Here is a 25,357-nt window from a genome sequence, read left to right on the forward strand (position 1 = left end):
GGCCTCTATTGACAACAGACACTCATAAAAAAAAAAAAAAAAAAAAAAAGCAAAACAAGGACAAAAAAACCTCACCGAACCAGTAACTACAACTAGTGCAATCAGCTACTCTGAGCCCATTGGAACTCTGGATCACAATGGGCTAATGCCTCTGGCAGAAGATGGCAGTTCACTGTATGATGTGCTATCCTGACGACACAAACCACTGTGTTTCCTAAACCAAGTCAGAATTTCCATGAAAGCTCTGTCTCCCTTCGAGACATTTAAGAATAGCACTGAGAGATAACAATAGAAGAAAGATTAACATAGGATAATCAAGAGTCTTCAGGAAGAGAACTGGTAGACCTGAGTAAAGAAACACTGAGAAATCCAACTTTAGGGGGAAACCACAGAAATCAAGCAAAAGGTTTACAGAATTTTCTGGAAAGCTTAGTTACAAAGAGAAAGCTTATGGGTCAAAACGGCAAATGGGAAGTAAATGAATCCAACTGCTCCGATACGGGACATGGGTGTGCGGAGCGGCACCTAAAGAGCTGCACCAAAGACCCACTTCCCTTCAGACATCCAAAGACTTTCCTTTTCTAAAATAGGGGCGTGTGTGGCCTAGCGGGCTAAGTCACTGTTTGTGACAATGGCATTCACATTAAAGAGCTGATTGAATCCCAGCTACTGAACTTCAGAGCCAGCTTCCTGCTAACCTTCCTGGGAGGGCAGTGGAAAATAACCCAAGTACCTGGGCCCCTTTTCACCCCTATGGGAGCTCAGCATGGAGTTCCTGGCCTTGACCTCATCAGGCACCAGCCACTGCAGTACTTGGAGAGTAACTCAGTGGATGGAAGGCATTTCTCTCTCTCTCTCTCTCTCTCATTCTCTCTCTCTCATGTCTTTCAAATAAACACATTTTTAGTATGTCTTTAAATGACCATCATTCTGAACGCAGCTCAAAGACCCTGAGCAATATAGAATGTTTGTCACAAACCAAGAAAAGTTGCCATCGGAGGTAGACAGCATGCTCAGGGGTCCTGCCCCCTGTTCAAGCACACTGATGTCGCTTCTGCTGGGAAGGGGCTTCATAGATGAAGAAACGTTGTACAGTGAGCTGGCATTAGGGAGATGCCCTTATGCCAGTGGGTCCAATGTGATCCCAGGAACTTTGAAACCCACCTCCATCCGTGCTGTACCCTCCCCACCCTAACCAGAGGCTGTCCTGGGTGGGCATCCCTCTCAACCATGTAAACAATCATTAATTAATTAATTAGAAGAAAGTGGAGGGGGAAGCAGAGAGAGGGAAGGCCTGTGTGTAAGGAGCATAGAAAGCCCCAGGTGCTGACAGTACACCCCCGGGGACAGGCAGGATCACCTTTCCCACAGGGAAGCCACACTCCGACAGCAACCTCGGAGAGCTCCTGGGAGCCAACCCTGCTGACACCTTGACCTCAGCCTGTGAGACCCACACAGAGACACCAACTAGAGCAACTAGCAGAAAGCTCATGGAAAATGCTTGGTGAGGAAAAGCTACGCAACCGTTCAAAATGTTCAGTACCCAAAAAACCTTAATCCTTTTAAAAAACGGAAGAAGCACTGTACCAGGACGGTGGGCAAGCGTGACAGTAATACTCAGATCCCAGTCCCACTAACACACATCACTCTTCCTCCTCACTCTCTGTCAGTTACCACAACTCTAGGGTGACATACGGGATTTCTTTCTTGGGACTGGTGCATTTCATCAAGTGTAATTGTTTCACAATTTATTCTCTCCATAGATGTATGTGTGTACACACACACACACACATATATATATATACAGTATGAGTGTGTGTGTGTGTGACACAGAACACAGGCACACTAGAAATACTATGTACAAGCTTCTATACCAGGATGGTCCTCTGGTGCAGCAGGCTAATCCTCCGCCTGCAGCTCTCTGGCATCCCATATACAAACCAGTTCATGTCCCAGCTGCTCCACTTCTAATCCAACTCCCTGTTTATGGCCTGGAGAAGCAGTGAGGGATGGCCCAAGTCCTCCAGCCCCTGCACCCATGTGGGAGACCCACAAGAAGTTCCTGGATCTTGGTTTTGGATCAGCTCAGATCAGCCCTTGTGGCCGTTTGGGGAGTTAGCCAGCAGAACCAAGATCCTTAACTCAGCTTTTCTCTGCAACTCCTGCCTCTCAAATAAAAATAAATCTTAAAAAAATTATATCAGGTTATGAATATAAATAAGGCTTTTGACGTACTTAGAAAAACTTGTAGAGAAGTGGAATCAAAAATTTGAATTTGGTGCAAGAATTTTTTGAAACTCTTGCATAGTGTTTGTCATAATATTCATTTTCCAGAAAAAAATTTTGAAAGATTTATTTATTTTTATTGAAAGGGCTGATTCACAGAAAGAGAAACAGAAAGATCTTCCATCTGCTGATTCACTCCTTAAGTGGCTGCAATGGCTGGAGCTGAGCCTATCCGAAGCCAGGAGCCAGGAGCTTCTTCCAGGTCTCCCACATGGGTACAGGGTCCCAAGGCTTCAGACCACCCTCTGCTGCTTTCCCAGACCACAGACAGGGAGTTTCATGGGAAGTGGAGCTGCTGGGATACGAACCGGCGCCCATCTAGGACCCTGGCATGTGCGAGGTGAGGATTTAGCCACTGGGCCATCATTGCAGACTCACCAGGAAATTTTTGAAAATCCCTCATATGTGGGCATAAAAGAATTTTGAGTTCAGGCTTAGGTTCTATCCCTAGGTATCTCAAAATGTAAGTGTAAACACAAAATCTGAAAAAAAAAATCCAAAATCTGAAACACTTCTTCCAGTAATTTCACACAGGGTGCTCAAGATGTATTCTTTCTTTTTTTATGTTACTCATTTATTTTATTCATTATCCCATCTCCTTCTATTCTTTCACCAGAAAATCAGCTCTAAGAAGGCTGAGGTTTTTATGTCTTGTCAATCCCCTGTCTGGAATGAACTGTGTCTGCTACTTGTTAGCAACAAAGTAAATATTTGTTGAATGAATAAATCTTACTTATGACGGTGCCAAATGCTTACCGTATTGTTATATTGTGTTGTATCTATTATAGTTTACGTCCATTTGACTTTCATCTTAACACTAGAAAGCCAACCATGAAGGTCTGTGACTAGCACGGTCATCTGAAGTTGGGTGTCGTTTGGCTTACCCGTGTGTGAAGCTGCTACACTATTGGTCCGGTTCCAAAGGATTCCTGTCCCCACTGCTTTGCTGGGATCAGGACCTGGAGCCAGCAGTCACATACAGGTACTTAGCTGTGGGATCTTCCCTGCATTTCACCAGCACCTGATCCACTAGGCTATGGATCCCCATCCCACTGGACTGCTCTGAGCATCTGACTTGGCAGCCTACCTCCTCATTCATAAATGACTTAGGGTGAGTAATTTACATCATCCAAGTATTGGCTCCTCATCTGGACATTGCTGGAATCAGCAAGGGCAATGACAGTATTTTGTAGAATAGGAAACACACCAAATAGTATTAGCTCTTAGAGTCGTGCTCACTTTGAGCAGAAACAGTTTCATTTGCAGTTCCTGAATCGATCCTTATGTTACAATTACATATTTCAAAATACATTTAGGTAAAGAATCAACAGGTCCTTACACTTGCCATTCCTGACACTATTAGGTAGATTCCTTGTGCCCTATCGCCTTCCCTGCAGATAACGTCTCCATAATCAAAGAAGGCAAGTCTGGTTCTTTCCTGAATGGAGAAAAGGAAGAGGGTGAGGTCAGTGGTGAGGTGGGGAGTTCACACACAAAGCCAAAATGGTTTTAAAGCAGCATAAGAACACAAACTACAATCTTGGTTCGTTGGTGAATTCTAACGCGCTGTGTCACATCCCCTTCTGGGAGCAAGAAGATAAACTGCACATGGTGACTAGCATACTCAACAATAACTGACGGAGACTCTAGGTAAATACTTACTGAGGGGGCAGTGTTGTGAATAGAGCATTAAACCATGACTTTCTATGCTGATGTCCCACAGCTGAGCACCAGCGTAAATCCGGCTGCTCTGCTTCCGTTCCGGCTTCCTGCTAATGTGCTGGGAAAGCAGCAGCAGAGGGTCCAACCATCTGGACACTTGTCACCCTTGTGGACAGCCAGAATGGAGTTCATGCTCCTGGCTTTGGCCGAGCACGGCACCTGCCATTAACACCATTAACACCACTGGGGGAGTGAACCAGAGGATTTCTGTCTCACCATCTTTGTAACCTTCCATCTCAAAAACAAAACAAAACAAAAAAAGAAAGAAAGAAACTCTTAAAATAAACGTTTACAAGGAGAATAAATTAATGAATAAAAAAAAATTTAAGCCCCCATTTAGACTTGGGTTATAGTGGTAGCTGAACTGACACCCTCCAACAGACCTTTCAGTTAGGAAGGGTCATATCCACAATCAAGTGTGATAATTATTATGAAAGAGACAGGGACATAAAATACGGAAAAAAAGTAGAAAAGCCACCAAACCCTGTTCTCGGTTGTTCAGTGAATTCTTTCCAATTAAAGCTAAGCTGAGGTGTGCGAGAAGAGACAAGATCAGCAAGCTGGGCAAGCTGTAGGAGATCCAGTGTGTCTCAGGCAGGAAGAGTCACCCGTTAGCCATCAGTAGACACCTTGCCAAAAGTCGCCTCTTTTCACCCTTTTACTAGTTCAAGCCACCATCATTTCTTGTCTCCGTTGTCTGCCCGATTGGTAGCCATTCTTAACACAACCATGGACTGATCATTTCTAAATCTAAGTTACAGCTTGCTACCTCTTTGCTCAACACTGTCACTTCTCACTCAGCTTTGAAGTAAGCGCCAAGTTCCTTGCAATGGCCAACACAGCTTGTGTGCATTCATCTAACTTCATCTCCTTCATCATTGCACGTGCTGCAGGATCTCTGTTAGGCTCCTTGAATACACCAGGTATCCTTGACTTCAGGGTCTTGTATTTGGCTGTGTCATTGGCCTGGACGTGCCTTTCCAAGACTCTACGTGACTCGCCCTCATTTCTTCCAGATTTCTTTTCACATCTTGTTGCTGCTGGGGGCCATGATGACCACATATGAAACAGATACCCACCACCTTTCTTCTTCTGTGTTCTCCGCAGCACTTGTCATCATTTGGCAGATACACATTTACTATGTGTTGGCGTGTTTATCGTCCATCTATGTCCATGAACTACCAAGTCTGTGAACATACGGACTTCTCTGTCATATCCCAAAATCTAGAACAGTCTCTAGCACACAGAGGATTGCCCACAGATATTTCTCAGAAGAGTTCAACTCTGTTCAAGAACACTCAGCAGACTTAAGACAGAGTATGAGTTCTTGAATACACCATAATCCCCACTGCTCCCAATGATTCCACACGTGGCTGGTTTTATTTCTCTATTTTCTGCCTAGCCTGTGTTGTGATTTATTTCTATTAGTTTTAATACTTGCTTAAGAGAGGCACACACATGCATAGAGGAGGGTTGGGGAGGGAAGAAAGATATCGAAGAGGGGGAGAGAGAGACAGAGAACACTTCAATTGACTGGTTCACTTCCCAAGGCTTGAAATAGTCAGGGCTGGTGTGGGTCAAAACTGGAACCAAGAACTCAGTCCAGGTGTACTGGTCCAGGTGTACACAGGCGGCAGGTACATAGCTGCTGGAATCACCACCTGCTCATCCCAAGGTGCAAATTAGCAGTAAGCTGGAATCAGACGCAAAGCCAGAGCTGGGACTCCAACCCAGGCATTCTGACATGGGACGCAGGCATCTTAACCTCTATGCCAAATGACCACCATCTGAGACCTTGTTCTGAAACCTGTGTCTTTCCGAGTAAACTTCTAGAAATCCGGAGCCCGTTAACACAGACTAGAATGGAATCAGCAATAATAAGGAAACACAGATAGCTCATCCAAGAAGATAAATCACTATGAAATCATGTCTTTGTCGTTTGTCCGAGAATAAGTTGCTTTTACCCTGGGCTTTGCTGGGCCTTTGATTTGTTTTAGCTGGAACTGAAAATCACAGAATCTGTTCTTTGGATGTGCTGTTCCATCATCCTTGCATTAAGAGTTAGGAAAAGGTGGAAAAATAATTATCATCCATACTGAAGCTGAGGGGAAGACAGCATCTTTACCTTGAAGAAATCAATGAGTACATATTTATTTTCCAACCAAACGATGTTAGGAAGGTATTTGTCAGCAGTGGGAGGCGGGATTGCCATTGGAAAGTTATTCAGTGCTTTTATTTTTGTAAGAAGAACCTAAAAACAAACAGTCAAAATAATGAAGATGTGATTCTGTGACAGCAAAGGACAAGCACTCGGCAAACACGAAACAAGTTAAGTCAACTCCTGTTGTGCAAATCTAACCTTGGTTTCTGGCTTGCATGTAAAGCTGCCCTCTAACCTCTTCTATCCTTGTTCTCTCATTGTTGTTATTTCCAGCGATTTGTTCATCACAGTGACCTATCACCTTAATAATCCAGTTAACACTGTATCCTACTTTGTCCTAATCTCAAATTTTCTAAATCTCACCGTTGATTACCACATGGTTAATAGTCCTGTTCTCCCTGTTTTTTTCCCCAAGTGCATGATTCACTCCTCTAACTCCTTCTAATTATAGAGGGCGTGGTGCCAGCCTGCAAGCCTCTAAGGAGCCTTCTCCGGCTTCCCCCCAGGAGGGAAGAGAAAATCACTTCGTGTGCCTTATTCCCACTGCAGCATCTGCACGTCCCCGTTAAGGAGCGCATCACGTCGCGCTATTACCCTTAGCTACATGTCTCACTCTCCTTATTTTGTACCTTGTAGGTTAAACAGACTCCAATATCAGCATTGCATTAATCAACTGCCTCAACTGTCTCAAGCATCCAGGCATTCATAATTATCCAACATCTATTGACTCCATTTATTGAGCAGATTTTCCTATCTCCTAACACGCAGGGCAAATAATTGTATTCTTTTGCTGAAATTTAGGCAAAATTAGCAAGCATTTAAGGATTAATCCTTGTTCAATAACTAATTTATCTATTACCTTTCTAAACAAACCTATATATCTCTCCACTCATAAAAACTATTATTTATCTTAACCAAGGAGCCTCAAGCATTGCATTGTTGTATATCACCTTCAAAGAAATACAAGAAAATAGAACAGCACGGGAGCACAATACGGGTGCGGGTGTGACCTGAAGAATACTATGAAGTGTTCTGTTCCTCCTTAACAGGCATTAAGGAGAAGTTACAGAAACCATGTGGAGTTCCCCGCTGTGAAGGAGGTGGTGCCCTACAAGGGAAAGCTGGTCTGTCCCATTTCCACTTCCGTCAACGGGGCCAGGGAGAGGGACTATGGCGAGGGCAGCACATCCAGGGAATGACCACATGGTCCACACCTGGAAGCCAGCAGTGACAAGGAAAGGCTGGTAACACTGGGAACATTGTATCAGTGAGCAATGCACACAGATGCTGGGACCCGAACTTCCGTTTTTCTGCTATCTCAGAAGCTAACATGTAGAATTAACACAGGTGCTTTCAAAAACTACCTTCTAGGTGGTATATGCAATTGAGTGGCAGAACTGTACGTGGCTTTTCCCCTCTGCTCATTCCTAAATGTTTCGGCCAATACATTTTTGATTGTTTTAAAAGCCTGTTTACTAGTCGATCAACATGGGCATTTTCCTGCTCCTTCCCCCACACACCGAGGTTGGTCCCTTCCTCACAGTGTTAATATTCAGTGACTCCTGTGTCCCTTGCTGTCATGGTGAGGAGACAGTACATGCTCCATCCCGGACAGGGAAGCAGCGGAATCTAACAAGTCCAGAGGGGGAACCGAAGGAAGATTCCATGGAGAGAAACTGCTGTGGTTGGATGTGGTTGTGTGTATGCCCCAGGGCTTCACGCCTTGAAATTTAATCTCCATTTCGAGGTACTAAGAGGGTGGAAATTTTAATCTGATTATAGTTCTTAGAGGTGGGGCCTGTGGGATCATGAGGATTAAGGTTGTCAGGGTGGAGTTTATGACTGAATTAGTGATTATGTTAATAAACTGGGAGAAGAGATAAAAAGACATGAAACACATGCCCCATCTCTCTCCTGTCTCATGATGCCCCTCACCACCTGGGCACTCTGCTAGCAAAAGCCCTCAGCAGATGTGACTCGTAGACTTCATTCCGCAAGAACTCTGAACCAAAGCAAACTCCTTTTCCTTACAATGTAAACATGTTAATAGCAACAGGAAACAGACAAATAGAGCAACCTGAAAAGCTCTCTCTGTGTTTGTTCAAGTCATTTCCTGTTGTTCCATGTTGTTCATGTTATAGATCATGTGGCCTCGTGTTCTGTAATATGACCTGTGCTGTGGGTTCCATAAGACTTAGCAGGTCTTTTGAACAACCCTCCCTAACCCTATTTCCTGCTTAAACCTTGTTCACTTTGGTCTCTGCTGTTGGCAAACCAAGCAGTTCTGACTGATGGAATGCACCAAGCAGCCTTGGCATGGGTTCCCACTGACATTAACAAAGATTGCGGCCAATTACAGTTAATACCTGTAAGTAAACTGGTTTCTTTTTTCCCCATCTTCTTCACCCATCACACTCTGCTAAACTTACTACATGATGGGGTGTTGGGCTGATAGACTCCAGTAGCGTGGGAAGATGTCCTCCTTACCTCATTCACCTCGCTGCCCTCGTGTTTATCGATAATGCCTCTTGACCAGAGGAAGTTGAGGTTCTTCAGAGCCTTAGCAATCACGTTCCGGATCGCCTGCTCCGTCTTCACGGCAATGACAACATCACGATCCTCGTGCTCCATGAGTCCTGAGGTGCGACCAGGAAGAGGCGCTGGTAACGGGTCACAGCACACAGCTCCCAAAGGACTTATACGGTCTCCGTCCATTCTGCATGCGTATGGAACTTGTAAGGCCAGAGGAGTACAATACATTCGTTCCCATTTTATGGACGGGAAAATTGAAAACTGGACTCCCCCCACCAGTAAAGAGAAAATTCACTTTCTTTCTCCTAATTCTATGGAATCTCCTACATATCTATGGTGGAAGTAATTTCATTATAGCGTAAGTTTAACTAGCTGTCTCATCCTTCATACTGTGTGACTGTTTAAGTGAGCTAAGTATCTCAATGACAATGTGGCCCTGGCTTTGGCTGGGGGCGGGGGGGAGGCTTTCTGAGATCAAGCTGCATATTCTTTTAATTTTAAACACTAGGAGTTACAGTATGGGTTGCAAATCAAGGTTAAAACTGCATCTGTTTCATCTTTGTAGTCCTAACATGAGCAAGACGCCTCGCATACAGAAAGAACTCGCTCACCCAATGTTTAGCCGCAATGAGTCAGAGAGGACAGTGGGCTCCTCCCATAATGTGGGAAATTTCTTGTCCTAACTGGGAAACCAAGAAAAGCAGATGCTGTCCCGCGTCAAGGCCAAGCAGGACGCCAGGTGACTGGAGTTGTCTGGGACCAGCCTCGGGACGACGGTGAACTCCGCTCCGACAGCGCTCACAATACGACTGTATGTTTCCTGAGAAAATGTTCGCTGTTTGCCGTGGATAATCCGCTACACAAGAAAGCAGTAGGACTCGCCTTGGCTCCTAGCTACGTTCACACAAGTTTCTTACTATTTTGGTAAAATCACCTCATGTTTGTTCATCTGCTTTTGTAATTCGCCGCAGACAGAACAAGTTCCAGGATGTATCTCAGCCATGTAAGCTGCCGTGACGGCCCCTGGGGTGTCTGTACCAGAGGCACCTGGCCTTGAGGTCCCGCTGGCTCCTTTCCAGCCGCCAGCCCCAGGCCAGCTTCCTGCTCTCCGCCTCAGTGGCTCTACCCATAGAGTCAAGATGATGGTGGTGTTTGCCCTGAGTGTAATTACAGGGAGTGCAATGAGGTGGTGCGCACAAAGCTCTTGGCGGCTTCTGACATAGTCAGCATTCAGTTCCACTTGCTGTAACCAGATGGAAAAAGGGCTCTGCCTTTCACAGGACTGGATCAAACCGTCACAGTGTACACTTGCCTGAAACATACCATAGAGCAGCGCCTAGGCCTCACCGCTCCAAAACCCCAGAAACAGAGACCTGCCAGTACGTAGACAGGGAGGGAATCCTGGCTTCTCCCAGGCAACGTCAAGTTATTCTGAGCTACTTGCATTCATTAGATCATGTTCTCTCTCTTTTGATTTGGAAGACATGATCCTCACAAATCAATATAGCATTAACAGTGCAATTTTAATACAAAATGCTTTAATTTTATTTCTTTTCTGGTAATGTTCCTTTCTAAGGACTTATATAGGCCTGGCCTTCAACCAGTGAAAGGCCTAGTTCCCAGAGAAAGCCTGGCTCATTATTCCCACAATGGAAATGCAGACAGGGAAGCTGCCTTAAATCCTTGGCCTTCTGGTACCAGTCAAGCGGAGTACCTCGATGCTCAGGCTGTGGAATCACTTCCAGTACTTCTCCCGAGGAAAGAACTAGAGAAAAATCTCTGTCCAGCGTCACCTTCACATCTGTTTGTTACAATCTTAAGGAATCTGACCTTGCCACCTTAACATACTGTCCATACTCCTTCCATTCCTGTTCTTCTTCCACGCTCTCACAAGCAGCTAATAGAATTCCCTCAAGTTTCCGAAGTTATCTGCTGCCACACTCACACACTCCATTAGACCCTGCACTTTTTCCTGGTTCTTGCATAGCTGTCTGTGTTTCCCCATTCCTGGCCCGTTATATGTTTTCAATAAATGCTTGCTGATCAATTGAATGAGTGAGTGAAAGCAAGAACTTTCAATTCTTTCATTGAATTACAGGATAATAAGGTGTGATTTCAAGAAATTCAAACTACAACTACCCACCTAGTTCTCGGACAGCATCTCGCTTGTTGGTTTCCAAAATGTCTTGTAATTTCTGAAATAGATTAAGAAACAATGGGCTTTTAATCATACCCACTGCATCTCTGAGCTTGAATTCTAAGGGGAAAAGTGTAACAGAGGAAACCTCACGCAGTCTGATTGAGGAGTGCTGTTTGGCTCAGTTCTGCTGCTTTCCCCACTCTCATGCTCAAACTGCATTGACTAGTGTGCAGTCCGTAGTTTGCACAACCACTGTGTCTAGCAGTTCTCAAACCCCACTGTGCACCAAGGGGAATTCTCACACACAGCTTCTGATGTGACATGAGTCACCTGAGCAACTTCTCAGGACGCCAGCCTTTTGGGAAAACAAAAGCAAGCGGAATGATGAAAAACTATGATGCCAGTTGGTACATGTCTCCTTGTGGAACTGAAGCAATAACTCCAGGAGTAACTAAATGATGTCCACTCAGCGACATGAGATGGCTGTCACGTTCCTCCTGAAACCCAGGCAGTGTTCATCCAGAAGCTTCCTCTCGACTTGTGGAACCTGTGCTTAGCCACACCAGCTGCTCTGGCCCAGCAACTGATGTTCCTAAATTTTCAGGTATGGGTGACTGAAACTCTGCGCCCAAGAACTTAAGAAGTTGAGATAGCTCAATCTTATCAAAACAAACAAACAAAAAGGCAGTTGAAGACATAAGCTCTGACCCATCCATGGCTTTATGCATATACACACAATCACTATCTAGAGCATAAAATTACTGAAGCTTAAAAATCAGAAGTCTCCACTGGGTTGAGCAAATTCCTTTTAACTATTGATGGTATTCAGTTTAGATCTCATCTATGCAAAGTCCAGGGGAAAATCATAATGTAAAGAAACATTAAAGTTTACAACTTTAGCAGCTAGGCTATGGCGCCAGTTCTGCCTCATTGCATTTCTAAATGGTTAATAGACATATGAAAAGATGCTCAGGCTCCCTAGCCATCAGATAGATTTAAATGAAAACCACATTGAGGTTCCACCTAACTCCAGTGAGGTTGGCCTACATTCAGAATTCTACTAACAACGCCTACTGGCGTGAATGTGGAGCGGGGGAAAGGTACCCTTCTTCATTTCTGGTGGGAGTGCAGGCTATTACAACCACTGTGGAAATCAATATGAAGAGCGCTTAAAGAACTCCAAACAAATCTGCCATATGACCTATATATCCCTAGGAATATGCGCAAAGGAAATGAAAACTTCATGTGGGAAGGGGATCTGTAATCCTATATTTGCAGCAGCACAATCTACAATAGCAAAGACATGGAATCAATACAGATGCTCGTCCAAAGAGGAGTGGTTAAGGAAACTATGGCACATCTACTCCATGGAATATTACTCAGCCATGAAAAAGAATGAAATTATACCATTTGCAACTAGATGGTCCCAACTAGAAACCATTATGCTCAGCAAAATGAGTCAAACCCAAAAGAAAAAGACAAATACCATATGTTCTCTCTAATATAAGGAAATCATCATGCAAATTGGAATGTATAGTGATGGAGTAATAAAGCCTACCCTATTCAGACTTGAAGACACAATGCAACATGTATCTCTACTTCCAAACAAAGATGGACTCCCAGTGAGACTGTTGGACATATCTAGACAATGGGATGCTGGAATGTCTGACATTGTCTGTACCAGCAATGTCAGGGCACACTTAATAACAGACTGATGGAATTACAACTCCTTATAAAGGACTACACTATTGTAACAATATGGGGAAATCAGTCAGGGGATGGGAATTTGGGGGGGTGGAAATCCCATACTCTATGGAACTGTATCAAAAAATTCAAAATTAAAATTTAAAAAAGCAACATTAGAAGAGCATTTATAAAGGGTGTTAGGAGGCTTCTGGGAGATTAGGACTAAGGCACATCATTAGCCGTTGCCTGCAATATGAACTCTGGAACCTGGCAGATGTATATGGACTTTTGAACTTGGCTGAGTTTACAAAAGGCGTCCGTATACGTTAGGGAATGCTACAGCTGCACCTGTCACAAGCAAGCTTCCCCCTAGGGACGGCCATCTGGGGCCTCTGTCTCTCCCTATCACTCTGCCTTCCAACTAAAACTAAATCTTGAAAGTAAACCAACTGACAAAATAAGATTATAATCAAACTATCCAGCCGCTGGATGGGGGAGAGGGAAAGAATGAAATACAGACGCCCAGACACAAATAAGAGCAAAAACCCCAGCATAGACAATTGAGGATTAGTATATTTTTATGAAAAAATATTTGCTATATAAAAAAGCAATCTGGTGTTTTAAGATTTAAAAAAATTGTCAAAAAAAATAGACACCTTCATATGTAAACTGATATGTAGACGGCTGAGTGAGCAGAGGTCAAGGCTGAATTAGTACCATGAAAAATCAAGTTGAGGACGTCTTATTGCAAGGGCAGTGAGTTAATAGTTATGAGAAAAGCTGAAACAGGTTCTAGGTCAGAAGTGCCACAGTCGTATAGGTGGGTGAGAGCAAGAGAAGGTACAAACAGGCAAAGAATGAAATAGTGCAGGAGGATAACCCACAGAGAGTGGGCTCCACCAAGTGCAACCTGCAGTTCTTACTTAAACCACACCCGGACACACCCCAGTGGAGTTTCGTAACTCTAAAGATAAAGAGAAAATCCTGAAGGTTCCGAAAGAGACAAAAAAATCCAAAAGAGACAAAAAAAGTTACCTACAAAATCCAGAGTAAAAGTAGAATTTTATCAGCAAACCTGAAAACAGAGATGCAATGTCTTCAAGTGCTCAACAACAACAACAACAAAAAATGGTCTTTGAGAGTCAACGTATTAACCACTAGAATGAAATGACAATAATTTTAGAAACATTAAACTCTGAAGTTCTGTGGAAAAGTGACATAGATAATCCAGCACAACAAAACGGGAAAGCTGTAGACAGAGGCTCACGCAGGATTCAGAGTGACCAGCAGAAAACAGGTGTGCTTCTTACTACAGTGCTTTGCATTTCCAAGTCTTGAGCAGTAAACTTTGAGTGACATTGGGTCAGATTGAGTCAAATGATAGGTTCTATGGTAAATATTACTGATGCACCCATAAAGACTGCTGCCCACTTATCCATGTGTAGTAATTATTACAAGGAACACTGACAAGACAGACCACACAATTAATATCTATATAAAACATGTCTGGAATTTAATAGCTGAGTAAGTTAAAAAGTGATATTTTTATGGGTGAAAAACATACGAAAATCCATATACATCTAATATATATTATATCTATTAATATATATTATATGATATATATTATATGATATATATTATATTAACATATATTAATATATATTAATATATATATCATAAATCTTTTTCCTGTTAAAGTATCAGCTCCAAAAAATTTACACGAAGAGAAAAAGTTAAAGGATGAATGTTCCAATCTAATACTCACGCCTCATGGAAAACAGTAAACAAAGACTGCTTAATCCAGAACTAAGTACGGATTCATGCTACTGCTGTGGAAACACTAGAGGAATTTGACATGGGAATTATTAGGAGCTATCTCTGGGTATGGTGAATGAGAAGAATACTTCAACTTTTCTTATTATGTTTATGCATGAAGTGATGGCATTCCATATGAGCACCAGTTCGCGTCCTGGCTCCTCCACTTCTGGTCCAGCTACCTGGTAACACCTGGGAAAGTAGCTGAAGATGGCCTCAGGTCTTGGGCCCGTGTACCCAAAGGGGAGGCTGGGAAGAAGCTCCAGTCTCCTGGCTTCAGACCAGCCCAGTTCTAGGCATTGCAGCCATTTGGGGAGTGAACCAGCACAGGGAAGATTTTAAGTCTCTCTCTCTCTCTCTCTCCTTGCCTCCCTCCCTCCCTGCCTTTCTCTCTGTGTCTCCTTCTCTCTGTAATTCTACCTTTCAAATACAAATAAATAAGAAAAAAATGATAGATTGATTTGAAAGGCAGAGTGAAACAGAGATCAAGAAGGAGAGACACACAGACATAAGGGTCTTCCATCTGCTAGTTCACTCCCCAAGTCACACAGTAGCCAAGGGGGGCCCAGGCAGAAGTCTAGGGCCAAGAATTCCATCTGGGTCTTCCATGTGGTTCTCCCATCTGGGTGGCCCCCTGGGCCATCTCCACTGCCTTGTCCTTAGCAGGAAACTGGATCAGAAGCAGAGCAGGCAGGATTCCAAAGAGGTTCTCTGATACAGGATGCCAGCCTGACAAGTGGCAGCCTAACCGACTGTGCCACAGTCCCCTACCAGCATTTTTTACTTTTTCTGTATCTGTCTATATTTGCAGTCATAGACTTTATGCTTTAGACTGTACGGAGCCATTGAGTACTCATCAGAAAATAGATGTGAAATTTAAATGGGTCTTTTAGGCACCTTACTCAATTCTCAAATGTGTACTGGAGAGGACCGACTGCATGGGAGAGCCCAGTAAAGAAGCGACTCCTGCAAACTCCAAGCTCCCCATTTGACACTTACTAGGGTCTTGAATCGTAAAATACACATTGTACTATTTACCCACCCCACAGTAGCAGCATTTAAAGTGTTCTCTTCCTTTCCACCAAAGAAGCCTTCCCTCTTTGAAGCCTTGTCCGAATCCCAGCTCCCGCCTAAAGCCTTCCCCAAGTGTCTTGTCTGTTTGACAGCATTGCAGGAGTAGATGCAATCTTCTCTTTACTCTGAACCCGGAGAGTGAGTCAGATGTTTCTGCTATTAAGACAATGAGTTTGACAATGAGAGCTGGAAGGTAACAAACCGATGTCCCTGCAGCACCTCGCATAGCACAATGAACAGTTAACTCCCCTTCAGTCGGTGAGTCTGAAAGAAATGCTCTTAAAACGAATTAACACACCTAAGTGTGTCGTTGTGTTCTTCCCAAACGACCAACTCTTGCCTCTCACCTGGTATACAGAATCACACGCAGAAATTTGTCTCAGTAGAAGTTTGGTGTCTTCCTGACTCTTGATATAGCCTTTTGTGATGTGGAACATCATGCATAGGCGCTTCTTAACCATCACTTCCACCACCTTTCTCAGCACTGGGATTAGTATCTGAAATGATGGGGAGGGGGAAAACACTTTCAATGCGGTGATGAAAGGTACCGTGCAGGGCAGAGTTTGTCTCCAGACTAGTGGCAACAGAACGTAGAAACTAGTAGAGACTTAAAGCCTTGGGCCTCAGCACACCTGCTGCATTAGATGCTCTGAGTGTGGTGCAGAAACCAAAGTCCCAAGTCCTCCAGGGGATCCCATGTAGACTTCAGTTGGAAACCCATCGAGATGGTGCCTTTACGAGGATGCCATAAGGGAAAATGGTGCCTTTTCCTTCATTCTTGATAGCCTCCGATTTCAGGAGACTGGAACCTGGGTCAAAGTTAACTAACTGCATAGACCCTCTCCTCTGCTCAGTTTTGCCTCTGAAAAGATGAGGAACTGGGGGTATCTGAGCTCTTCTTCAGCGCTCGACTTCCGTAATCATGACCCGAAGCTATTGCGGTGATGTCAGAATGAGATTTTCAATAACACCCTCCCTAGATGCAGACACCAGTTCCCTTGTTCACAGGCTCAGTGGGCTTGCTTAAAGGACTCAGTGACTTGGAGGACTCAGTCTGATCGTGTGTAAAATGCGGAAATGCAGTGTAAGCCCTAGGATTCCCATGGCACTGCTCTTTCCAAAGCCACACTGGGCCCAGTATCTCCGTCTCTCTGTGAATCTGCCTTTCCAATTAAAAAACATATTTTTCTTAAAAAACTACATAATCGCTAAGGGACAGGTGTGTTGGTACAGTGGCTTGCAAAGTGCTTATGACACTGCGTCTCACACTGCCTCTACAAGTCCTGGCTACTCCAGTGTTCCATCCAGCTCTCTACGATGCACACTCGGATGATGACCCCGATAATCAGGCCCCTGCCACCCCCATGGGACACCCTCCCTCCCTCATGGGACTCCCTGACACAACCCAGGCCCCTGCCACCCCCATGGGACTCCCTGACACAACCCAGGCCCCTGCCACCCCCATGGGACACCCTGACACATCCCAGGCCCCTGCCACCCCCAGGGGACACCCTGACACATCCCAGGCCCCTGCCACCCCCATGGGACACCCTGACACAACCCAGGCCCCTGCCACCCCCATGGGACACCCTGACACAACCCAGGCCCCTGCCACCCCCATGGGACACCCTGACACAACCCAGGCCCCTGCCACCCCCATGGGACACTCTGACACATCCCAGGCTCCTGCCACCCTGCCATCCCCATGGAACACCTGCCACATCTCAGGCCCCTGCCACCCCTCATGGGATACCATGCAACATCCCAAGTCCCTCAGTTCATTCTGGTCCAATGCTAAATATTTAGGGTATTTGGTAAGTGAATCAGTGGATGGAAGATTCTGTGTGTGTGTGTGTGTGCGTGTGTGTGTGTGTGTGTGTCTTGCGCTCTCTCTCTCTCTCTCTCCCTCCCTCCCTGCTTCACTCCCCCACCCCCTGTCTTTATCTTTCAAATAAAATGAACTAACACCTGGGTCCCTGAGGACCCCACCCATGGGGAAGACCCAGACTGAGATCATGGTCCCTGCTTCAGCCAGCCCAGCTCTCTGTTATGGGCATTGGAGTGAACCAACAGACAGAAAATCCCTCTCTCTTTGCCTGTCTTTCAAAGAAAACAAAAATAAATGAATACGTAAAAAAAGAGATTTCTTTTAAAAATGGGAATTAATTAGGAGGGAGATTTTTAAGTGTCTATTTTACTATCAGGATGTACAGATTTTGATGTTCAGCCTCTGTAACTTACATGAATACTAGTAGATTTACTTAGCATAATAAGAATCAAATCCCCCCCAAAATGAGATTTTGATTCTGTATGATTTTTGCCTTATAAGCTGAATTTAGCAGGAGAGGCTCATGTAAGTTGTAACTGTATCGTAACACAAACTATGAGTAAGAATGTACAATGAACTTAGTTGATAGAGTAAGAATTAAACAACAGAGAAAGGATGGCAGACAGAGCCATCGAGGGCTCCTTGCTGACTTCAGTGCTGCTAACCCTGACACAACGGAGGCATAACAGTGGGGACTCAAAGCACAAAGCTCTACTTTAAAAAAAAAATCATATACTTTTATTGGAAAGGCAGATTTACAAAGGGAAGGAGGGACAGAAAGATCTTCTATCCACTAGGTGACTCCCCAAGTGGCCGTAATGCTCACAGCTGAGTTGATGCAAAGCCAGAAGCCAGGAGCCTCCTCCGGGTCTCCCACACAGATGCAGGGTCCCAAGGCTTTGGACTGTCCTCGACTACTTTCCCAGGCCACAAGCAGGGAGCTGGATGGGAAGTGGAACAGCCAGGACATGAGCCAGTTACCATATGGGATCCCGACACGTGAGGATTTAGGTGAGGATTTAGCCACTTGTGCCAGGCCCATGAACATCCACTTTTAAAATCAAACCCAGAAACACAAAAGGGAAAGATAGCAATTGCTGTGGAAATTGAAGCTCACACATAAACTCAGTTCTGCGGACCAGTTGCTGTGTGAGCCTAGGCCTGCTGGAAAAAATTTTGTTTTCTTTGTGCAGTTTATAAAATACAAACGCATTTCATTGAAGCTGGAAGAGCTTGTTTCTGGGTCACCCTACTCCTAGTGGCACCCAGACCTTGGCTGACCCCTTCAGTAGGCCCTGTTTCAGTCCTAGGTTATGGCCATGACTAAAGCAAAAACATCCCCACCTCATGGTGAGTACACACAGCTTAAGGAAGGCAGGCAGGAAGTGCCATGGGGGCTAAGTAAAGACCAAGGAAATGGAGAGGGAGCAGGCAGGCAGGGTGAAGACCTGGGAATTTTACACAGAGGCCATCTACATGACAAAGTAAGGTCTGAACAGTGACCTAAGGGGGGTGGGGGTGTGAGTCCAGCAGACACCAAAGAGAGGAGTCCCAAAAAGATAGCTCCTTCCTTCAAATCCTTTCAAAACAGTGACTTTTTCAAAACTCATTGAACAGTGTATAATACAACCCCAACAATTAAAACTGTCAAGTCTTACCTTGAAGATATGCAGAAATCTAATTACTCTTAAATATCCCAGCATTACAGTCACCTGAATAAGAAGCAAGTTATCTGGTCTCAATCTGACAAAATATATGCAAAATACATCTATGATTCCAATGATGACGATGAGAAATTCTAAAATATTCCAATGTTGTTCAAAGTATCTCCTTTTCATAATTATTATCTGTTTGAAAAAACAAATATCTTATTTAGTCACTATACAGTGATATGAAAGAAGGGATATTTTAAAATTAACAGTGATGTTAAATGAGCTGTATTCTGAAACTTGTGCTTTAAGTTACTCTTTTTTTTAAGATTTACTTATTTTTATTGGGAAGGCAGATTTACAGAGAAAAGGAGAAACAGAGAGAATGATCTTCCATCTGCTGGTTCATTCCCCAAGTGGCCACAACGGCTAGAGCTGAGCTGATCCGAAGCCAGGGGCCAGAAGCCAGGAGCTCTTCCAGGTCTCCCACGTGGGTGCAGGATCCCAAGGCTTTGGGCTGTCCTCGACTGCTTTCCTAGGCCACATGCAGGGAGCTGGTTGGGAAGCGGGGCTGCCAAGATTAGAATCCAGCACCCATATGAGACCCTGGCACGTGCAAGGTGAGGATTTAGCCACTGAACCATCGCTCCAGGCCCAGAACAGTTCTTCTTCTCTTTTTTTCTATAACTTATTATATTTATATAAAGTGAACAAATTTCACAGATTTCACAATTCAGATTTGGGAGCCTAGCGTACTCCCCCCTCCCCCAGCCTCCTTTTATCTGCATTTTCTACCCACCCCCTCCCTTATTTCTAGAATATATTTCTATACAAGCAGTACCTTCAATGATGATTGCAATATACATACAAACATAAAATAGTAGTTTAATGTTATCAGTGTTGACACGTTCAACTCTCTTGCCATTGGCCACAGGTGTATTATTAGAGGATAAACATATATTAATGTTACAATATGTCCTACATATTCAAATTCTTCTGAAAATACAATATGGTATACAAACATCATGAGTTTATGACTCCTGAAAAAAAGTGAGAACAAAATATCAGTTCACTTAAAAGCACAGTTAACAGCAGAACACCTACTTCAACACAACACTCATGTGATGATGATGACAACTACAAGAAGACAAGCAGAAGCCGTCTTGCTTTCTGTACGTCAGTCACACCAGAGAAGGTAGAAAGCGTTACTGGTCTATATGCTCATCTATGTCATAGGTGGGGTGCATTTCTAGAAACATAGAAAACAATGCAAAGATGGATCCGTAGAGGAGCAAGTTTAGGAACACTGCAATTCCAGTGTTCCTATCAGAGTGCTGGTTCTAGTCCACGCTGCTCCATTTCCTATTCATCCAGAGATGAAACAGACAGACATCAATGTGGTTGACCAGTTAGACGCTTCTCACCCTTACTCAGAAGGATATGTGAGCAACCTGGTGCACAGCATGATCAGCCCATAGTAGCTTCAACTTGGAGAATTACAGCATAATCATCCTTTCCTAGTTCCTGCCCACTCTCCAATACAGATTCCAACGGAGTTAATAAAAACAGCATGCAGGAAGAGAATCAAGCATTCCATTCCTCTAACAGGTGTTGAATTGACCACAGAAGTAGTCTAGGTTTAATAAAGAAAACAAGGCAATCTATTCCGACAATGTAGACATGGTAGTGTTTTCCAATACGTCACTGTTAAAGCCTCACACTACTCACCCAGGTGGAGGAAAAGGTATCCTTTCTTTATGATATCCCAAGTAGGTTAACACATTTTTAAACTTCATCAGCCAACTTCTAGCTCGTACATAAGTTGAAACATCATAAATACTCAGGAATCTAAGAAAAGTATACGTATGTTACAAAAAACATCAAGTGCCACACTTTGGGAAATGTAACAGGAGAATTCATAATCCTTATAAGCTGCCAATGCTCAGTCAGTACCAAGCCCCAGCACCCACCCAGCTGGCTCCCCGTGGTCACACCACAACAGGACACCTTTAGCATCACACCTGTGCGGCTGCTGTTTCTGGAGCCATTCCTGGCCTGAGACAGAACAGGAGCCAAGCTCTCCCAGGCAAATCCTTTGGGGTTCAAGCTTGAGCCTCCTTGTGTAGTGCCTCGCCTAGCCTAAGCATCTTCAGAACCCTGAAGACCCTGCTGTGACTGGACTTGGCTGTAACTCCAGCACGCTGAACTGTCCCCCACCCACTTCGTCACATCTGCTGTGTGGGTCAGTCGGGTCAGTGACTCCAGAGCCAGCCTCGCTCATGAGAACAGTCTGACAGCACATACACTTCAGGCTCCCGCACCTCCTCCAGTCACTGTCTTAGTGAAACTAACACACAGACAAAACAATGCAAGTTTTCTCACCTAACTATATTGCAAGGAAAATGTTACACTGAAGTTATATAAGTGTTCTTATCTTCAGTTAGAACTTCCTGAAGAATCCACTGATGTGTGAGCTGCACAGTGGCACATCTGGCTAATCCTCCTTCTACGACACTGCATCTCACATGGGTGAAAGATGTTCTGCTTCCCATCCAGCTTCCTGTCCATGAGCCCAGGAAAGCAGTGGATCAAGTTCTTGGGCCCCTGCATCCATGCAGCAGACCCCAAGAAGGCTTCAGACTCCTGGCTTCGGACCGGCCAAGCTCCAGCCTTTGTAGCCATTTGAGGAGTGAACCAATAAATAAAAGATTCTCTTCCTGTCCCTCTCTCTATAATTCTGCCTTTCAAGTAACTTAAATAATAATTTTTTTAAAGAAAGGAATCTGCCAACTGCAAGGGAGTGGGGAGCCATCATTGTGGTGTAATGGGTTTAAGCTGCTGCCTGGAAGGACAGTGTGCCACATGCCCATATGGGCACTGGCTAGAGTCTCAGCTGCTCCTCTCCCAAGCCAGCTCCCAGCCCTGGGAAATCAGCAGAAGATTGACCAAATCCTGTACCCCTGCACCTACCTGGCAGACCTAGATGAAGTCCCTGGCTCCTGGCTTTGGACTGGCCCAACTGCAGCCATTGAAACCATTCAAATAAATAAATCTTAAAAAGAGCTAGCCCAGTGGCAAACTAATCCTTCATCTGCAACACTGGCATCCCATATGGGTGCCAGTTCATGTGCCAGCTGCTCCTTTTCTGATCCAGCTCTTTGATTACAACATGGTAAAGCAGCAGAGGACAGCCCAAAGCACTGGGCTCATGCGCCAGTGTGGGAGAGCCAGGAGAAGATCCTGGCTCCTGGCTGCAGATCCTCTCAGCTCCAGCCTACGTGGCCATTTAGGGAGTGAGTTGGTGGATGAAGACCGTCCTCTCTGTCTCTCCTCCTTTCTCTATAACTTTGCCTTTCAAGGAAAAATAAATAAATCTTGTGGGTTTTTTTAATAGAAACAAAGAGAAAGAGAGCTAGAAAAAGAGAGAGAGAAGAAAGAGAGAAGGAAGGCAGGAGGGAAAGAGAGAAGGAGGGAAGGAAAGAAAGTAGTAGATTGGTCAAGCTACGGGCTTGATTCTCGGCCTGCCCATTCCTGATCGCGTACGCCTTTATTGGGAAAGGACCATTACAGGACAGTTACACTTACTTGCCTCGGCTAGGACAGTAGCTTTTCACTGCACCGATTAATATCCGGGCGGCCGCTTTTCGAAGGATTCCATCATTACATTGCTTTTCAAAGCTACTCTAGATAGACCATTTTACATGAAAATTACAAAAAATGAAAAAAAAATGTGATGAACTCTCCTAATTGTTACACTTCACTACTGAACGCAATATGTGAAAGTATACTATCTTGCAAAAAAAAATCTATAGTAAGAAATAAATCTCATTCAATTCAAATATTAATGTGCAGTACTGGTTGTTACAGGTACAAAGGTTCCTGGCATGAAGAAGCTCAAAATTTGTCAAACTAGAGCAATCTCTTCAGTAATATCAATGCATTATCAGTAGTGTCAAGCTTCTACAGCAAATAGAGAGTGAAAAGTGGGCCCGGTGTGGTAGACTAGTGGCCAAAGTCCTCACCTTGGATGTCCCGGAATCCCATATGGGCATGGGTTCTAATCCCGGCAGCTCCATTTCCCATCCAGCTCCCTGCTTGTGGCCTGGGAAAGCAGTCAAGGACGGCCCAGAGCCTTGGGACCCTGCACCCGCGTGGGAGACCCAGAGGAAGCTCCTGGTTCCCGGCCTCGGATCAGCTCAGCTCCGGCCGTTGTGGCCACTTGGGGAGTGAGTCATCAAATGGAAGATCTTCCTCTCTCTATAGCTGACTTTCCAATAAAAATAAATCATAAAAAGAAAACTAACAGGAACTCTGAGTACCAGAATCCACCTTTGACGGGTGATTTCTAGACAAACAGAAATGACCTTAAACAACATGCTAACATAGGAAGATCCTGTCAGAAAAAAAAAAAAAAGAAGAAGAAAGTGGAAAGTATTAACTCAAAATGTAACTAATCATCTCCGACTACTAAAGACTTCCCCAGGGAGGGAGGCAGCCTGTGTTTGGGCCAATTCCTTCCCAAAATAGGAGAAACACCAGCTGTGGAGTGCCACTGATGCTCAACTCAGAGATGGAAACTACGGCCTTGGGGCTACCACCTCAACGTTCCCCTCCCTACTGACTGCGGGTTCCTGTCTGTACCTTTCTACAAAGGTGGTCTCCAATCTCGACTATGTTCAGCATGTTTTCTACAGTGCTATAATTCTAGAGAATTCATGTCACCCACAGCTGTGGGTCATGGCTGTGCCTTCACCAACTTCCTTTCCAGGACAGAAAAATGACCGACCTATAGCATCTTTGATGGAGTATATGCAAACTCCAAAGGCACCTGCCAGAGGACGGGGCTGCAGTTGGCCTACCCTGATGCTGAGAACTACACTTGCTGGAGTCCAGGCTGTGAGTCTCCAGGCTAGTCCTGGACACCCACCAGAGAAGAAAGAAATGTGCCATTGGTTCAGTCCTGAGGCACCTGCCTACATGCAGGGTTTATCACGGTTTTTCCGTTCTTGCACAAGCGGAAGCAGGCCTGGCTTGAGAAAACAGCGATTCTATTCTGATGGGAAATATTAAAAACTATGCACAAAGGAAGTGTTTTCTACACCTGCTATAGTGAATAATATCTGCCCATTAGGTTCTAAATCCAACTTAAATGTCCAATTTGATAGGTTGATTGAAACTTTTTATCTTAGAATTCTTCCTATGTTTATATTAGAACATTTAAATATTAGTATTGGAACATTTTAGGAGAGTTCTAGTTTCTGCAGCCTCATTTTAACTTATTGTACTTCTAAGAATTCAATAAGCACTTTAGAAAATTTTGGTCTCAAAAATTTGACTAAAACATGTTAAATTTATAAATGTTTCAAATACTTAAAAATGCTTAATTATTAAAGTATGCAAATGGCACAAAACATTATGCTAAAGACCCTTGAAAGTAACTGGCAGCATTTGCCAGACCTGTATCTGTGACTTAAATTTAAAGCCTAGGTTGTTTTTTAACTTTCATAAACCAAATAGATTATCAGAATTTAAAAACAACATTCTAGTTGCCTTGTAAGAATTAACAGCATACATAAGAATTAACAGCATTGTAAGAAGAATAATTTCAAAGCAGCACCAACCGTTTGTATCATAGCTACATGCAACCTGGCTTCTTCAATCAGAACTGCGTCTGTCGGAGACGTCTCCACTTCTCTGGGGGAAACGCAGAACTGCTTGGTACCAGGCTATATTTTAAAGCATAAAAACATGTTAGGTGCCAACCGCCATTGCATCCAGCAGCAATTCCATAACTTAGATCAGAACTGTGAAAATGATAGGCTAAAGATTGTTAAAATGGTCACTTGGATAATGTTTTTCATATAAGAAGTGCTTCTCTCAACGGTAGTAAATATCAATTTGGAGAGATTTAAAGGCCAAATTCCTCTCCACACCCATCTGAAGCAGCTCATGCTCTCTGCTTCTTACATGCGTATACTGGGAGAGACAGGTCGCGGATACACAACCAGGTAATTTGCAAAAACGCCCATCCTGTTGATGTTAGGCAGATAAGGTGGAATCACCAAGTAAACCTCTGCAGAGGGACCGGTGGTGTGGCCTAGCGGCTAAAGTCCTCGCCTTGAAAGCCCCGGGATCCCATATGGGCGCCGGTTCTAATCCCGGCAGCTCCACTTCCCATCCAGCTCCCTGCTTGTGGCCTGGGAAAGCAGTTGAGGACGGCCCAAAGCTTTGGGACCCTGCACCCGCATGGGAGACCCGGAAGAGGTTCCAGGTTCCCGGCTTCAGATCGGCGCTCATCGGCCCGTTGTGGCTCACTTGGGGAGTGAATCATCGGACAGAAGATCTTCCTCTCTGTCTCTCCTCCTCTGTGTATATCTGGCTGTAATAAAATGCATAAATCTTTAAAAAAATAAATAAAATAAAAAAAAAACCTCTACAGAGACAAAGTTCAGAAAATTCATCAA

General features: G+C 44.3%; 1 protein-coding gene across 3 annotated transcripts in view; it reads right to left on the reverse strand.

The window, feature by feature from the left end:
• Nucleotides 1-25,357, reverse strand: part of SLC9C2 (solute carrier family 9 member C2 (putative)) — a 64,124-nt gene that overhangs the window by 11,235 nt on the left and 27,532 nt on the right. For all 3 annotated transcript variants that reach the window (XM_058660682.1, XM_058660683.1, XM_058660681.1), the window contains exons 13-22: nt 24,515-24,619; nt 22,479-22,576; nt 20,622-20,741; nt 19,735-19,933; nt 18,903-19,091; nt 15,764-15,913; nt 10,845-10,896; nt 8,657-8,805; nt 6,134-6,259; nt 3,626-3,724 (exon numbers count right to left, since the gene is read on the reverse strand). In XM_058660682.1, coding sequence (XP_058516665.1) covers nt 3,626-3,724; nt 6,134-6,259; nt 8,657-8,805; nt 10,845-10,896; nt 15,764-15,913; nt 18,903-19,091; nt 19,735-19,933; nt 20,622-20,741; nt 22,479-22,576; nt 24,515-24,619 — 1,287 coding nt within the window. The remainder of the gene's footprint in view (nt 1-3,625; nt 3,725-6,133; nt 6,260-8,656; nt 8,806-10,844; nt 10,897-15,763; nt 15,914-18,902; nt 19,092-19,734; nt 19,934-20,621; nt 20,742-22,478; nt 22,577-24,514; nt 24,620-25,357) is intronic.

Source organism: Ochotona princeps, chromosome 2 (genome assembly GCF_030435755.1).
Source record: "Ochotona princeps isolate mOchPri1 chromosome 2, mOchPri1.hap1, whole genome shotgun sequence".
Classification (NCBI taxonomy): domain Eukaryota; kingdom Metazoa; phylum Chordata; class Mammalia; order Lagomorpha; family Ochotonidae; genus Ochotona; species Ochotona princeps.